General features: G+C 47.8%; 6 protein-coding genes across 9 annotated transcripts; all 6 read right to left on the bottom strand.

Moving 5' to 3' along the window:
* Positions 1 to 7: 7 nt before the first annotated feature.
* On the bottom strand, positions 8 to 4,688 carry LOC132261131 (uncharacterized). 2 transcript variants are annotated; one of them, XM_059759701.1, is made up of 3 exons: positions 577 to 4,688; positions 333 to 518; positions 8 to 264 (listed from the first exon to the last, which is right to left on the bottom strand). In XM_059759701.1, exons 1-3 carry the CDS (start codon positions 4,559 to 4,561, stop codon positions 125 to 127), a joined length of 4,311 nt encoding a protein of 1,436 aa, XP_059615684.1. In that variant the 5' UTR covers positions 4,562 to 4,688; the 3' UTR covers positions 8 to 124. The 2 variants fall into 2 exon arrangements, with proteins under 2 accessions (XP_059615684.1, XP_059615685.1); XM_059759702.1 differs by having other exon boundaries at positions 333 to 509.
* A 90-nt stretch (positions 4,689 to 4,778) lies between these two features.
* LOC132261134 (cytochrome c oxidase assembly protein COX18, mitochondrial) lies at positions 4,779 to 7,098 on the bottom strand. Of its 3 annotated transcripts, none has more exons than XM_059759710.1 (5): positions 7,021 to 7,098; positions 6,143 to 6,792; positions 5,697 to 6,083; positions 5,425 to 5,632; positions 4,779 to 5,335 (listed from the first exon to the last, which is right to left on the bottom strand). In XM_059759710.1, the coding sequence occupies exons 2-4, from the start codon at positions 6,593 to 6,595 to the stop codon at positions 5,438 to 5,440; spliced, it is 1,035 nt and encodes a 344-aa protein (XP_059615693.1). In that variant the 5' UTR covers positions 6,596 to 6,792; positions 7,021 to 7,098; the 3' UTR covers positions 4,779 to 5,335; positions 5,425 to 5,437. The 3 variants fall into 3 exon arrangements, with proteins under 3 accessions (XP_059615693.1, XP_059615694.1, XP_059615692.1); XM_059759711.1 differs by having other exon boundaries at positions 6,143 to 6,767; positions 7,048 to 7,092; XM_059759709.1 differs by lacking the exon at positions 7,021 to 7,098 and having other exon boundaries at positions 6,143 to 6,819.
* Positions 7,099 to 7,187: 89 nt separating this feature from the next.
* Positions 7,188 to 8,434, bottom strand: LOC132259906 (carboxypeptidase B-like). Its single transcript, XM_059757721.1, has 4 exons — positions 8,392 to 8,434; positions 7,910 to 8,337; positions 7,736 to 7,866; positions 7,188 to 7,675 (listed from the first exon to the last, which is right to left on the bottom strand). The coding sequence occupies exons 1-4, from the start codon at positions 8,430 to 8,432 to the stop codon at positions 7,220 to 7,222; spliced, it is 1,056 nt and encodes a 351-aa protein (XP_059613704.1). The 5' UTR covers positions 8,433 to 8,434; the 3' UTR covers positions 7,188 to 7,219.
* A 249-nt stretch (positions 8,435 to 8,683) lies between these two features.
* On the bottom strand, positions 8,684 to 10,285 carry LOC132261133 (carboxypeptidase B-like). The gene is made up of 5 exons (XM_059759708.1): positions 10,168 to 10,285; positions 9,901 to 10,110; positions 9,410 to 9,833; positions 9,233 to 9,346; positions 8,684 to 9,171 (listed from the first exon to the last, which is right to left on the bottom strand). The coding sequence occupies exons 1-5, from the start codon at positions 10,236 to 10,238 to the stop codon at positions 8,716 to 8,718; spliced, it is 1,275 nt and encodes a 424-aa protein (XP_059615691.1). The 5' UTR covers positions 10,239 to 10,285; the 3' UTR covers positions 8,684 to 8,715.
* A 415-nt stretch (positions 10,286 to 10,700) lies between these two features.
* Positions 10,701 to 12,304, bottom strand: LOC132260006 (carboxypeptidase B-like). The gene is made up of 5 exons (XM_059757901.1): positions 12,207 to 12,304; positions 11,940 to 12,149; positions 11,441 to 11,864; positions 11,259 to 11,372; positions 10,701 to 11,198 (listed from the first exon to the last, which is right to left on the bottom strand). Exons 1-5 carry the CDS (start codon positions 12,275 to 12,277, stop codon positions 10,743 to 10,745), a joined length of 1,275 nt encoding a protein of 424 aa, XP_059613884.1. The 5' UTR covers positions 12,278 to 12,304; the 3' UTR covers positions 10,701 to 10,742.
* Positions 12,305 to 12,655: 351 nt separating this feature from the next.
* Positions 12,656 to 14,214, bottom strand: LOC132260007 (carboxypeptidase B-like). The gene is made up of 5 exons (XM_059757902.1): positions 14,144 to 14,214; positions 13,876 to 14,085; positions 13,384 to 13,807; positions 13,202 to 13,315; positions 12,656 to 13,140 (listed from the first exon to the last, which is right to left on the bottom strand). Exons 1-5 carry the CDS (start codon positions 14,212 to 14,214, stop codon positions 12,688 to 12,690), a joined length of 1,272 nt encoding a protein of 423 aa, XP_059613885.1. The 3' UTR covers positions 12,656 to 12,687.
* Positions 14,215 to 14,342: the final 128 nt, after the last annotated feature.

Below are 14,342 nucleotides of genomic sequence, written 5' to 3'. Positions count from 1 at the left end.
TTGCGGGTGATTTTGGATTTTTCTTCTCTCTTTTTTTTCCTCCATGTACTTCTACAGTCTAACGAGAAGGTTAAAGTGCATTTTTAATACAAGGCGTTGAAGCGCGGCAATTGTGGCTCCGCTCTCAGAGAGACGGAGTTGATGTGCCGTTGAGCTTGTCCCAAATCCAATCGATATACTGTGACACCTTCACGTACACACCCGGCTTGTTGGCATAGCCGCAATGATGGCCCCACGAGATGATCCCGTACAGTTTGTGAGTCCCTTGAGAGGCAGAATAAATAAAATAGATAAGAACACACACACTTGAGACCACTTAATTCCATCCTCACCTTCGCTCTGACACACCAAACCGCCGCCGGAATCTCCCATGCAAGAGTCAACTCCCTCGTCCAGGCTTCCGGCGCAGAACATGCCGTCTGTGATCCTGTTTCCGTACACATGAGGCTCCTCACAGACGTCCCTCGCCAGGATCGGCACGGTGCCAGCTCTCAGCTCCAGCGCCGATGCTGAAACATCTTGGAATTCAATCAATTAGGCAACGGAGAAATGCTTTCACATCAGCATATAACTCACTCGACTTGCCGGACTGAATGGAGCCCCAGCCGGAGATGGTGCACTTCATGCCGGGAAAGTAAATGCTGTTCTTCGGCGGCAGACAGATCGGCTGAATGTGATCCGTGTAGGCCACCGGTTTCTTCAGCACAATGATCGCAATGTCGTTATTCATGTGCTGTCCGCCGCTGCGGAAGTCCTCGTGCACGTAGAAGTTCTCAATGAAGCTCTCCACCTCCTCGGGCTCCACGACTTCCGCATGATGATCCCCCAGGCGGATGAACAGGGCGCCTTTCGAGTAGCCCACGAGACAGTGCGCCGCAGTCAACAGATGCTGCTCAGAGATGAGAACAGCTCCGCACCAGTGAGAAGACTTTCCGGCGCCACGCACTCGGATCGCTGCTTGCCAGGGATGAAATCCTCTCTGGGCGTGCGTTCCATTGATCACCTTGAAGCCCACATGTCTCTCCCATTCGCTCTCCTGCTGAGTCACTTTCACCTTCCCACATTCCACCGGTGGAAATTGCACTTTAATGCTCCCCTCGGGAATGTCTAGTGAGATTCTGGAGTCGAGTTGCGCCCCAAACTGCTGATTGCTGGGCGAAGTCTGATGCCTGACGCTGTACTGTGTCGGTTCCCCGTGAGAACATTTGATGCCCACGTCTTCAGAGTGGGCGCAATTGTGCTCTCCCCAGTGCCAGTGCGAGCACTGCTCCACGGAAGTCTCATTGCCCACGCAATCCACCTGATCCAGCCAAATGATTCCCGTCCCAGGACCAAAAGTGTTCTTCAGCACGTAAGACGGCCCATGGAAGCCCAGAGATCGACAAACCACTGCCGCCTCCTCTGCATTGAAGTCATCGTCGCAGATTGTGCCCCAAATCTCGCGATATTTCACCTCCACGCGCCCCTCGAGGTGACTCTGTCCGCCGGCGAGGCGAATCTCCACCGGAGCCGCGCAGTGACGCTGCTCCTCGTCCGAGTGGTCCGTGCAATCCGGCACATTGTCACAGAGGAAGCCGATGGGGATGCACTCCTGCGACGTGTCACACAGCCAGTAGTCCAGCGGACAAGTCATCACGGGCACTTTGCACACCACGCCAACCACTTCCTCCGCATTGCAATCGTGCACGCCCCATCCGCTGAAGTCGCACTCCCTCACGGTCTTCTCGCTGCCGCGACAGTCCAGCTCGTCCACGAGGAAGATGGCACTGTCCTCGCCACGAAGCATGCTCCTGTGCGGCGGATAGTAGGAATTCCCGCGCACCTCCGCCGCGCCCAGAGGGAATCCCAACTCGCGGCACACAACATCCGCGTCGCGCATATCGAACTTATCATCGCAAACATAGCCCCACTGATTGTACACCTTCACCTCTAGTCTGCCCTCGTGCGCCGCTCCCTGGTCACTGGACAGCCGCATCTCGAATCCAATATGGTCACAGTCGGACTCGTCTTTCCAGTTGCCGCAGTCGTTCTTCCCGTCGCACACATCGTCCTGTGAGACGCAGAACTCATTGGAACAATTGAACTGGCCCGCGCAGCGCGTATTCGCGCTCTGACTGCCCAGCGGCATGAATCCTGGAGTGGAAGGGACGCTGAGTCTCACATCGATATTGGGCAGAGGCGTTGAGATTGTGTCCGTGGTCGGAGTGGTGCTCTCCGGTTCTCTGTTGTGATGGTGATGATGTCTGTGGTGTGGACGATGATCGTGATGGTGATGACCTCGACCGTGCCAGCGATGATGATGCCCATGATGATTTCCAGGAAGCGGTACTTCAGGATGCGCTCTGTGCCACTCACGACTGTGTCCTGGAGGCATTGCCTCGCCAGAATCCTGTTGTCCAGGCAGAGGCACATGCGGATGCGCACGATGCCACTCCAGGCTGTGTCCGGGAGGCATCACTGGTTCATTGGAATTTCCCTGACCAGGCAGAGGCACATGCGGATGTGCCTTGTGCCACTCAACACTATGTCCAGGCGGAACGGCCATCTCTTCCTCAGATCCAGCCGATCCTTGCGGCTTCCATCCTCCGCCCTGAGCCAGACTCTCCTGCTCTCCAGTCATCGGCGGCAGAGGAGTGGTCGTGAAGATGCCCGAGACATTCTTCATGTCCACCTGAGACTGAGATCCTGATCCTCTCAAGTACGGCCTCAGCAGAGCCTGCATGGCCTCACTGATGGCCAACTGGCTCTGATGAGACGGATCCTCTGTGGTGAGAGACTGAGGATTGTAGTACTGGCGATTGTAGGAAGGATAGTAAGTCACGGAGACTTCCGTCCTCTCTGTTGACGTCGGCTGCCAAGGCAATTGCCACTGGTTCACGGTCCTTTGCTGCGAATCCGACCATCTGGAGTCCAGAGAAGAGGGTCTTTCTGTCGGTGGAGGAATTAGGCCAATCACAAAGGTCCTGGCATCAGGATCTTGCTGTGGATCCTGAACTGGAGGCGGTTGCAAGGTCTCAGAAGGAATTCCCTGTGATTGACTTCCTGGACGAATATAGACAGGATATTGTTGAGATCCTTTCTGTCCTGGATATTGGCTTCCCTGCTGTCCAGGATATTGACTTCCTTGCTGTCCAGGATATTGACTTCCTTGCTGTCCAGGATATTGACTTCCCTGCTGTCCAGGATACTGACTTCCTTGCTGTCCAGGATACTGACTTCCTTGCTGTCCAGGATATTGACTTCCTTGCTGTCCAGGATATTGACTTCCTTGCTGTCCAGGATATTGGCTTCCTTGCTGTCCAGGATATTGACTTCCTTGCTGTCCAGGATATTGACTTCCTTGCTGTCCAGGATATTGGCTTCCTTGCTGTCCAGGATATTGGCTTCCTTGCTGTCCAGGATATTGGCTTCCCTGCTGTCCAGGATTCTGAGACCATTGCTGTCCTGGTTTTTCGGATTCCCTCGGTGGCTGAAGGTCTAAAGAAGGAATCTCGACAGCCTGAGGATTGAAAGTTCCACTAATCCCTCCCTCACGACCGCGTAGAGGATACTTCCGACCAGGATCTCCAGGATTTGCCTGCCCGAAACCAGTCGGGTTATCTTGCGTCTGAGGATTTGAGCTCCCAAATCCTCTCGCGCCCTTTGTGCGATCATAAACCGGATACTGCCTTCCCTGGCCAGGATTCTGCCTCGGCGGCTGAAGATCCTGCGAAGGCACGAGCAGAGACTGAGGGTCTTCCGTCGATGGACCTTGGTACTGAGGTCTGTTGTAAATTTTTCGCGAGTGAGCACTTCCAGCGCCTGAGAGGTCATCGTCGAACTCATTGCGCATGTCAATCTTCCCCTCTCCGTAGTCCGGCTGCCGCGCATTGTCCGACTGATCGTCAGGCAGAGCCTTGGAGCCACAGTTGACATTGTGAGGCCAGTCGCAGATGCTGAAGATGGGATTGAAGACCGTTCCGGGGCCGCAATCCTGGATGTATGTCACGCCATTGGCGCAATTGAGGAACTTTGAGCAATCGTATGGATGCTCCGTCAATCCCGATGATCCTGGAGCGCATTTTGGCTCTCTCCGTGTCTGTGGCGAGTCGCCAAAGCCTCTGCTCTGGATGGAGGTCGGATTCTGCCTTTGAGGCTGGAATTGGAGTCTCGCGGGCTTCTCACGCTGAACGGGAGTGTCGAATGTGACACAGACAACCTTCGAGGGATGATCGCAGGCACTGGTCTCGGGATTAAAGAGCGTCCCGGGAGGACAGCTCTGGATGTATCCGCGTCCCTTCCAGCAGTTCAAATACTGCCGACAATCCATCACGTAGGCAAATTGTCCTGTCGCGAACGCAGGACACTCGGTTCCATAACTCACGCCCACTTCGTTCTCCTGCTCTTCAGGTCCTTGGCGAGACTGCAGCGACTGCGGAGTGGCTTGGCTGGGCTGCTGAAGCTGCACTCGCGCCAGCGGTTCACGACGTTGCTCAGGAGATTCCGTCGTTGCGCCTGGACGAGCGATTCGCATCACGTGCGAACTATCGCTGCGGCCAAAGTGTCTTCCTGACCGCTGCATCACCACTTGACTGTACTGATCGTGGATCGTGACGCCAGGCTCTGTCACGGGCTGCTGAAGGCGCTCGAATTGTCGCCTGTTCAGCGGCTCACGCACGACGGGGCGGTTTTTCACGCCATCGCCAGTTGGATCGTAGATCTGCAACACATCCAAAGGACAGCGGTTAAAAATCACAGTAAGAAGATCATGTTAAAGTGCGCATAATTGTAGGTCAAGATTCTCACTACGAAACGACTTTATTACTTCACATTTGCCTTGATTATAAAATTGCACAAAATATTTTTATCTCCCCACAGTTTTCATTTTCAGAATTATTATGATCAGTCGCGATCGCACAAAAAATTCCCCACTGATAACAGATTGTTAGCATTCAGTGACTCGCAAGTGCGCAAATATAATTTCGATCTCTGCTCAAAAGAAGACTACAAAAAGGGAAAATCTCTTGGAAAAAACGAATCACAAACCCCTTCGGACACCGCGATCGATGCCAGGATCACCAGGAACGCTGTCCAAAGACAGGGTTTCATGTCTGATTGGAAAGATTAACACTTCTCACTCTTTTCAACAGTATAACTAAACCTTCGCATTGTCGAGCGATCAAATGCGAACTGATCAGTACAGAATGCTACTTGCTCTCATGAAGCGATCTTCACTAATTGCCTCTCTCGCTGCAGGATGATCCCAACAGCACAATTCCTGCCCGACTCCACAATGCACCACGAGACTTCTCGAGTGGCACAGAGTCACCCTATCGAGTCGAATGTTAGTCGTTTTCTGTAAACAAAGATTATCACTATCAGTGGAAAGATCAAGAGTTCAAATGACGGCAAAAATTGAGAAAATAAGACGCTCAATGAGCATACTTTTGTGCACAATTTAGCCTCTCTTCGGCAGCCAAGATAGCATTTTCTGCGCTCTCTGCGACACGCCATCTGCTAGATGTTTGTACGGATGCTCCAGTTGGCTCGGGGTCACGGGAATTCCCAGTGCGCGTCTGAATTTCGGTGACATCATCGTGAAATTTTGGGCCAGACCGAAGGCACTGGAAGTCACCCAGTAGAGACTCAGGCACTGAATTCCGGGAAAAGCCGTGAAAACATGACTTCATATGCAACAATTGGGGCGAAATACTTACGGAAGGAACTGTGCAAGCCACGGGAATCATGATGACGCTGATCACACGCATGAAGTTCGTGCCAATCTTGTGCAGACGTCCTCCAGGTCGCACTCTGGACAGCACTTGTATCTCCACAATAGCGAGATTGATGATGCCTAGACTGATGGGCAGGATCAGCGAAGCGTCCGGAATTGTGAGATTTGGTATCCAGAGAAAGCCACCCAATGAGAGTTGAGCGAAGATTATTCCCGCATAGAGCGACTTTGGATCTGGTAGCATATAGACAAGATTCCTGATCGCCACTGACTGGAAGATCCACAGAGGAATCTGGCCCCAGAGCACGATCATTGTTTTCGCCGGATGGCAATTTTCTCTCACCACGAGTTTCGACCACTGTTTCTTAAGCTGGAAAGCGAGAGAGCCAATTAAGAGAAGCAGGAAATTGGTAATTGAAGTCTTCTCACCGAGTGCTTGAACATGATCTGGGCTTCCTTCTCCGTCCAGTTGAATTTCTTCATGGCAATCGCAGTTTCCATCTTGAGCTCTTTGGCGATTTCCGGCAACTCCAGCGTGATCAACTCAAGTCTGGCCATAATCTTCTGCTGATAAATAGTCAGAGGAACAGTCACGACGCTCCTCAGAAGGATCGTGGACAGAATTATCGTGCCCCACCAAGGAAGACCGGTTGAGTCATGAAGTTTGATTAGTCCTTCCTGACAGTAGGACACAGGAGTGCTGCTGGACAGAGACATCCACAGCTTCGACACTGCTTCTGAGTAGGAGAAGTTCCTCGCCTGCATCTGCAATCCTTGAGGGCAGGACTGATGTTTCCCAGAGGGATGAAGTAAGCTCAACGAAGGCGTCAAGTGCCTTCCTGATCTCACAGAGAATCTCATTAAACTACCGGCAGAATACATTTTGTCACTCTCTATTATCACCAAAAACCAAACAACCAAGTAAAATTGTTCACGATTGTCCAGCCTTTGTCCACGAACTCTTGTGTTCTTATCAATTTTCCAGCTTATCCGGGAGTTTCGCCATACAGAATGTTCCGGACAGCAACTTCTCGGTCATTTCTCACTCAAATTGCTTATAATAAAATGAAAGGAATATTCTAAAGAATAACAAGATTATCATTAGACTGATATCAATATTGGTTGACTGATAATTTCCTAGCATAGGCGCCGAGACAGGCCAGAATCCCGACGGTGCCCAAGATAATGCCAACGATCAGAGCCAGCGCATCGCCAAAATGCATCCCTTCGGCCCTCACAGAGACCACACTCTGCACCAAGAGGCACAGGAGGATCGCACACACTCTTTGCAACATCTTGTCACGCACTTTCTGCAGAAAATCCTGGGAAATTACCACTTTTCCTGGCCAGGAAACACAGCACAGCAAAACAATCTTTGAGGTTATGCGGCGTTGTCACTTTTCGCCCTCCTCGCGGAGACGATTTATCGATATATCGAAGATATGAATATTGTGTGTAACGAATTCCTCAAGCATGATCATTTAATACTTCTTCCACTGTTCAGATTTAACTTTTAGAAGCTATATAATTAGCAAAAACACGAATTCCGGTGAAGATTTCTTGAGACACCGCAACAATTTGATTTGCTGGCAAATCAAATCCTTCCTCTCCGCCGCCAGTTAGCTCGAGTGTGTAAGAGAGACTGATGTTATGCACGCCAATTGCATAGTCATCGCTTCCTCCAGCTGCTGGATAGAGGAGAATGGCTGCAGTTCCAACTTGAAAGCGACGCTTATGAGTTGCATAAATCGCGTCCGCCACGAGGTGACCGAGTTTCTCGAGCTCATTGTGATTCGTGTGATGGACACGATCATATCCCCAGGGGAAGAGAATGTAATTTCCTGAAGCGTGGAGGCTGAGATACAAGCGAATTCCAGCAGCATCTCTGGCCAACTCTTTAGCAACAGCCTGAACTTCGGGCTCAGAGTGAGGTTTCGGACCACGAAAGGTGTCAGAGCAAGGCTATAAATTGAAATTATTAGTGAAACTCTCGTTTGTGTGCTTCAATACAAATATACTCACATCATCACTGTTGCCAGAATTGAAGGCCCAGTTGTAATCATAATTCCTGTTTCCATCAACTCCTTTACACTCACTTCCCGCGTTAATTGATCGCGTTTTTCGCCACATGCGTACCTGATCACAAATAGTTTCTTAAAAATATTGCATGTGTCGTATAATTCAAAATACTTACACTATCGTGGCTAAACTGGTAACCATCAGGATTCACGCTAGGAATGACGATCCAGTCGCAGGCAAGGAAATCCGCATGATCAGCCGAATGCTCCACAAGTTCGTGAATAATATTGAGCGCAGCCATCGGAGCGATCCACTCGCGGGCGTGAATTCCGGCATCAATGAAGATTTTGGGTTTAGTTCCATCGAAGTTTGTGGTCGAGATCCTGACCACAAGGATATCGCGGCCTTCATAACTCTTTCCAGCCATTTCAAGAGTCACCAAATTGGGATACTTGGCGGCCAGATTGCGCAGATATTGGTTGATCTCGTCAGGTTGCCAATAATAAGAAAAATTCACAGTAGTCTCAGATGGTGCACGGCGTTTAATAGTATAAGTTTCTCTTTGCATGCTAATCTTCCTCCCATCCGCCACGACCACCACGACACTATTAACAAGAAGGGAAATGAAATCTAGCACAAAATTCTAGCATTTATCTTACCTAAAAATGAAGAACGTCACAAAGATCACTAAATAACGCATTTTGTCCATCGAATGCGGTGTAAAACTAGTTTGAATGAAAAATCAATGCTTAAGTACTCTATCGTTTATTATGAGCTAATTACCTCGTCAATTAATTATACACACGCGTGACGATATGGCGTGGTATTGATAAGGTGCGCCTTATCGCTTTTTATTATTGTGGAGTGGTTTAATCGACTACTGAATGTATTGCCAAGTGACTCAATGTTAGAGCCACTTCACGAGCATATAAGAAACATAAAGATTTAGGGTGATATAAAACATCAGTTTATTTTTCCAGAATTTAGAAATTGGCAGCAACATATTGAGCATAGGCGCGAAGACCAGTGAAGATCTCTCCGGTGATTTGAACAATTTGAGCCGGAGGCAGATCGAATCCTTGACTTCCGCCGCCAGTCAGTTCAACAGTGTAGGAAAGCGGGATGTTGTGCTCACCAGCTGCGTAGTCATCACTGGCTCCAGCAGCTGGATAGAGAAGGATGGCGGAATTGCCAACAGTGTAAGTCCTTCCGTGAGCGGTATTAATGGCAGCAGCAACTTGCTGTCCCACGAGATCAAGCTGATCGTGATTGTCGTGATAAACACGATCGTATCCCCAAGGAAACAGAAGCCAGTCTCCGTAAGAGTGGAAGCTGAGATACAAGCGAATGCCAGCAGCATCTCTAGCCAACTCATTTGCCACAGCCTGAGTCTCAGGCTCAGAGAGAGGCTGACGTCCAAGGAACACATCAGAGCAGGGCTGCAAGAAAATTAATTTGTCTTCAGAGACCATTGACTTAAGACATAAGTGCTATTCTTACATTAGTACTGATTCCGGTTCCGAAACCCCAGAAATATCTGTAATTCCTGTTGCCATCGACTCCTCGGCAAGTGCTTCCAGCATTGTGTGAGCGAGTCTTCCTCCACATGCGGTTCTAATCATAAAGAGAAGATTGTTATAAGAATAATTCTTTTTCCATATCGAAAAGCATTCTTACGCTGTCGTGAGTAAATTGATATCCATCCGGATTCACGCTAGGAATGACGATCCAATCGCAGGCAAGGAAATCCGCATGATCAGCCGAATGCTCCACAAGTTCGTGGATAAGATTAAGCGCAGCCATCGGAGCGATCCACTCGCGGGCGTGAATTCCGGCATCAATGAAGATCTTAGGTTTGGTTCCATCGAAGTTTGTGTTCGAAATTCTGACCACTGGGATGTCGCGGCCTTCGTAACTCTGTCCAGCCGATTCAAGAGTTACTAAATTGGGATATTCGGCGGCCAGATCGCTCAGATACTGATTAATTTCAGCAGGTTGCCAGTAATAACTGAAGTCGGCAGTCGCTCGTGGTGAAATGCTCCTTTTCAGCATAGCGCGAGCCCTACTTTCGATATTAACTCTGCGCTCCTCGGCGAGAACACTTCACAAAAAGAAAATTCACACTATCACCAAAATTCACTTAAGGAGTGATTAAAAATGTGCCTTACGTTTCGACATTAGGAATTGTCAGCTCGTAGGAAATCTCGTTGTTTCTGAGGAAGGCGGGAAACTCTTCGAGAAGAGCTGGAGGAATCATGACTCTCATTGGACGGCCGACTGAGTTGATGTCATCCCAGAAGTCGATTCCCTGCTCTTGCCATTGGAACAGAAGATCCAGTTTCTTCAGATCGTCCACTTTAATGGTCACAACTTGATATCTGGAATCAGAGTCACTCTGTGAAGTAAAAACTAGGGATGAAATTAGGTGAATTTACCCATCGTATGATTGATATTCAGCAGCCGCGAAGGCGAAAACCGCCGCGAAGAACAGAATTGAGTAACGCATGACTTCTAGTTCACCTAACTGTCTGTGGATTTCGGAAAAAATCTCCCTTTTTATACTCGCAGCCTTTTATCGAGTGATAAAGTATCTTATCTTGAACCACTTGCTATTGAGTGATTGGCCACGCGATGCATCGGCAAGTGGTGGAAAAGCTTACTGGAGCACATAACTGAAGCTATCTCGAAAGCGATGTTGCTTTGAGGACTGATGGAGAATTCCGCTGGTGCTCCATCAAGTGCGTGTGATTCAATCGAAAGAGTCCTGATAATGAAGGAAGATTACTTTTCACTTGATAAATTACGAAACATGAAAATGAAGAATTTATGTTGATCAAAAATTACGATTAAGACATTTCAGAGGTGAATTAAAGTCAATTGCTGTTAATTTACTACATCCGTCCATTGAAAACTTACCCATTCATAGTAATTTACAATTTATATACAAACAACATTTAAAAACAAACAATTATTCGCATGTGTTCAAGAGTCAAAGAACAAATTTATTTTCTTAAAAGTGTTCAGCAACGTATTGAGCATAAACGCGAAGACCAGTAAAGATCTCTCCGGAAATTTTAACAATTTTATCTGCTGGCAAATCGAATCCTTGACGGCCGCCACCAGTCAGCTCAACGGTGTAGGAAAGAGTGATGTTGTGCTCACCAGCTGCATGATCATCACTGGCTCCAGAAGCTGGATAGAGGAGAATTGCGGAGTTGCCGACAGTGTATTTCCTTCCGTGGGCAGATTTGACTGCGGCGGCAACTTTGTGACCAAGAGAATCAAGTTCGCTGTGATTGTCGTGATGAACGCGATCGTATCCCCAAGGAAACAGAAGCCAGTCTCCGTAAGAGTGGAAGCTGAGATACAAGCGAACGCCAGCAGCATCTTTAGCCAGTTCGTTGGCAACAGCCTGAGTTTCAGGCTCAGAAAGAGGCTCAGGACCCAGAAATACGTCAGAGCAGGGCTGCAAAATTATTCGTCTTTAGAGATCATTAATTCAAGACATTATAGAGCTATTACTTACATTATGACTAATTCCAGTTCCGAAACCCCAATAATATTTGTAGTTCCTGTTGCCATCGACTCCTCGGCAAGTGCTTCCAGCATTCTTTGAACGAGTCTTCCTCCACATGCGGTCCTAATCATAAAGAGAAGATTATATAATAACCTTAGAAATTTCTTTAATACAAAAAAAAACATTCTTACGCTGTCGTGGCTAAACTGGTAACCATCAGGATTCACGCTAGGAATAACGATCCAGTCGCAGGCAAGGAAATCCGCATGATCAGCCGAATGCTCCACAAGTTCGTGGATAAGATTAAGCGCAGCCATCGGAGCGATCCACTCGCGGGCGTGAATTCCGGCATCAATGAAGATTTTGGGTTTGGTTCCATCGAAGTTTGTGGTCGAGATCCTGACCACAAGGATGTCGCGACCTTCGTAACTCTTCCCAGCCGTTTCCAGAGTCACTAAATTGGGATATTCGGCGGCCAGATTGCGCAGATATTGGTTGATCTCATCATGTTGCCAGTAATAGCTGAAGTCAGCTTTCGCTCGTGGTGAAAGGCTCTTTCTCATCATAGCACGGGCCCGACTTTTCCTATTGACTCTGCGCTCCTCGGCAAGGACACTGTTCATAAGATGGAAATACAGATTGTAGTAGAACAAAAGTCTTAATAGAAATTAATAAATAAGTTAGCCTTACGTTTCGACATTAGGAATTGTCAGCTCGTAGGAAATCTCGTTGTCTCTGAGGAAAGCGGGAAACTCTTCGAGAAGAGCTGGAGGAATCATGACTCTCATTGGACGGCCGACTGAGTTGATGTCATCCCAGAAGTCGATTCCCTGCTCTTGCCATTGGAACAGAAGATCCAGTTTCTTCAGATCGTCCACTTTAATGGTCACAACTTGATATCTGGAATCAGAGTCACTCTGTGAAGTAAAAACTAGGGATGAAATTAGGTGAATTTACCCATCGTATGATTGATATTCAGCAGCCGCGAAGGCGAAAACCGCCGCGAAGAACAGAATTGAGTAACGCATGACTTCTAGTCCGCCAAACAATCGTCTGCGAGTCTCGCAGAAAATTTCCTTCTATTTATACTCGCAGTCCTTTATCGTGTGCATCGAGTGACGATAATGTTATGAAGTACTTGTGTCATATTAAGTGTTGGGCCACGCGATGCATCGTCAAGTGGAGGAAAGCTTACTGAAGCACATTTGTAACTTGAGACTCACACGTAATTCAAGCAAAATATTTCTGATAATGAAACATCAAAGCGAAGAATTCACTTTATGTATATTGAAAGAAAAATTCAGTTTGAAAAGTGAATAGAAGTCAATTGTGTTAATTTACTACATCCGTTCATTCACAATCGCTCATTCACAGGAATTTACCATTTATATACAAACAATTCGTGTTGGTTCAAAAGTCAAAGACCAAATTTATTGCTTTAGTAGAAGTCAGCAATATTTTGAGCATAGGCGCGAAGACCAGTGAAGATCTCTCTGGAAACAGGGAGAATCTGAGCTGGTGGTAGATCAAATCCAGTAGTTCCACCTCCAGTAAGCTCGACCGTATAAGAAAAGTCGATATGATGCTCTCCGGCAGCGTAGTCATCACTGGCTCCAGCAGCCGGATAGAGGAGAATCGCAGAGTTACCAACAGTGTAACGACGTCCGTGAGCGTTATAGATTGCATCAGCAGCGATGTTCCCGAGCGCCAAAATTTGATCGTGATTAGCGTGATAAATGCGATCGTATCCCCAAGGGAAAAGCAACCAATCTCCGAAAGAGTGGAAGCTAAGATACAAACGAACACCAGAATCTCTTCCCAATTCATTTGAGACTATTTCGGTTTCGGGCTCAGAGAATGGCGCAGGACCGATGAAAATTTCTGAGCAAGGCTGAAAGTTAAGTAAAATATTACTAATTTCCAGAAATTGGAAACACGCACACATTACATACATTGGTGCTGATTCCAGTTCCGTAGCCCCAACGATATCTGTAATTCCTGTTGCCATCGACTCCAATACATGTGCTTCCATCATTGATTCTGCGAGTCTTTCTCCACATGCGATCCTATTCACACGAAAGGATTACCATTAATAACAAAATTGTTCTTTCATAAGCCTAATAAAAAGGCTTACGCTGTCGTGGCTGTACTGATATCCGTCAGGATTCGCCACTGGTATGATGATCCAATCGCATTCGTAGAATTCGGGATGATCAGCCGAATGTTGAACAATTTCGTGAATGAGATAAAGAACGGCCATCGGAGCGATCCACTCGCGAGCGTGAATTGTGGCGTCGATGAAAACCTTAGGCTTAGTGCCATCGAAGTTCGAATTAGAAATTCTGACAACGTAAATATCGCGTCCTTCATAACTCTGTCCTGCGACTTCAAGGGTCACCAAATTGGGAAATTCGTCAGCGAGTTCACGCAGATATTGATTGATTTCCTCCGTTTGCCAATAGTAAGAGAAATCCGCAGTTGCTCGTGGCGAATTCGCCTTCTTCATCATGGCAATCGCTCTTCTCTCCATGTTCACTCTTCGCTCCTCCGCGATGACACTGTCCGCAAACCGAAAGACAATCGAACTAACTTTAAGCACTTCAACATGATAAAGAAACGAACTTACGTTTCGACATTAGGAATCGAGAGTTCGTAGGAAATCTCGTTTTCCCTGAGGAAGGCGGGAAACTCTTCGAGGAGATGCGGAGGAATCATGACTCTCGTCGGGCGACCGATTGAGTTCAGGCTGTCCCAGAAGTCGATTCCCTGCTCTTGCCATTGGAACAGAAGATCCACTTTCGCGGGCAAATCCACTTTAATGGTCACCACTTGATACCTATTGGAAAATACTCCTTGAAATGCGAATCCTGGCTTCTAAGGAAAGCACTCTTTACCCATCGTATGATTGGTATTCAGCCGCCGTGAGGGCGAAAACCGCCGCGAAGATCACAATTGCGAAACGCATGGCTTCAACTCCACCAAAAAACTTCTGAATTCGGCAGAAAAATTCCCCTATTTATATACTGCGGTGGTCCTTTATCAAGTGATAAGTGCTTTATCATTTGCCACTTTGCAAATGTCTGATTTGCCACA

Source organism: Phlebotomus argentipes, unplaced genomic scaffold (assembly GCF_947086385.1).
Source record: "Phlebotomus argentipes unplaced genomic scaffold, Phlebotomus argentipes genome assembly scaffold_18, whole genome shotgun sequence".
In the NCBI taxonomy this organism is placed as follows: Eukaryota; Metazoa; Arthropoda; class Insecta; order Diptera; family Psychodidae; genus Phlebotomus; species Phlebotomus argentipes.
The sequence above is the reverse complement of the archived record's forward strand: the minus strand, read 5'-3'. Positions and strand labels throughout refer to the sequence as shown.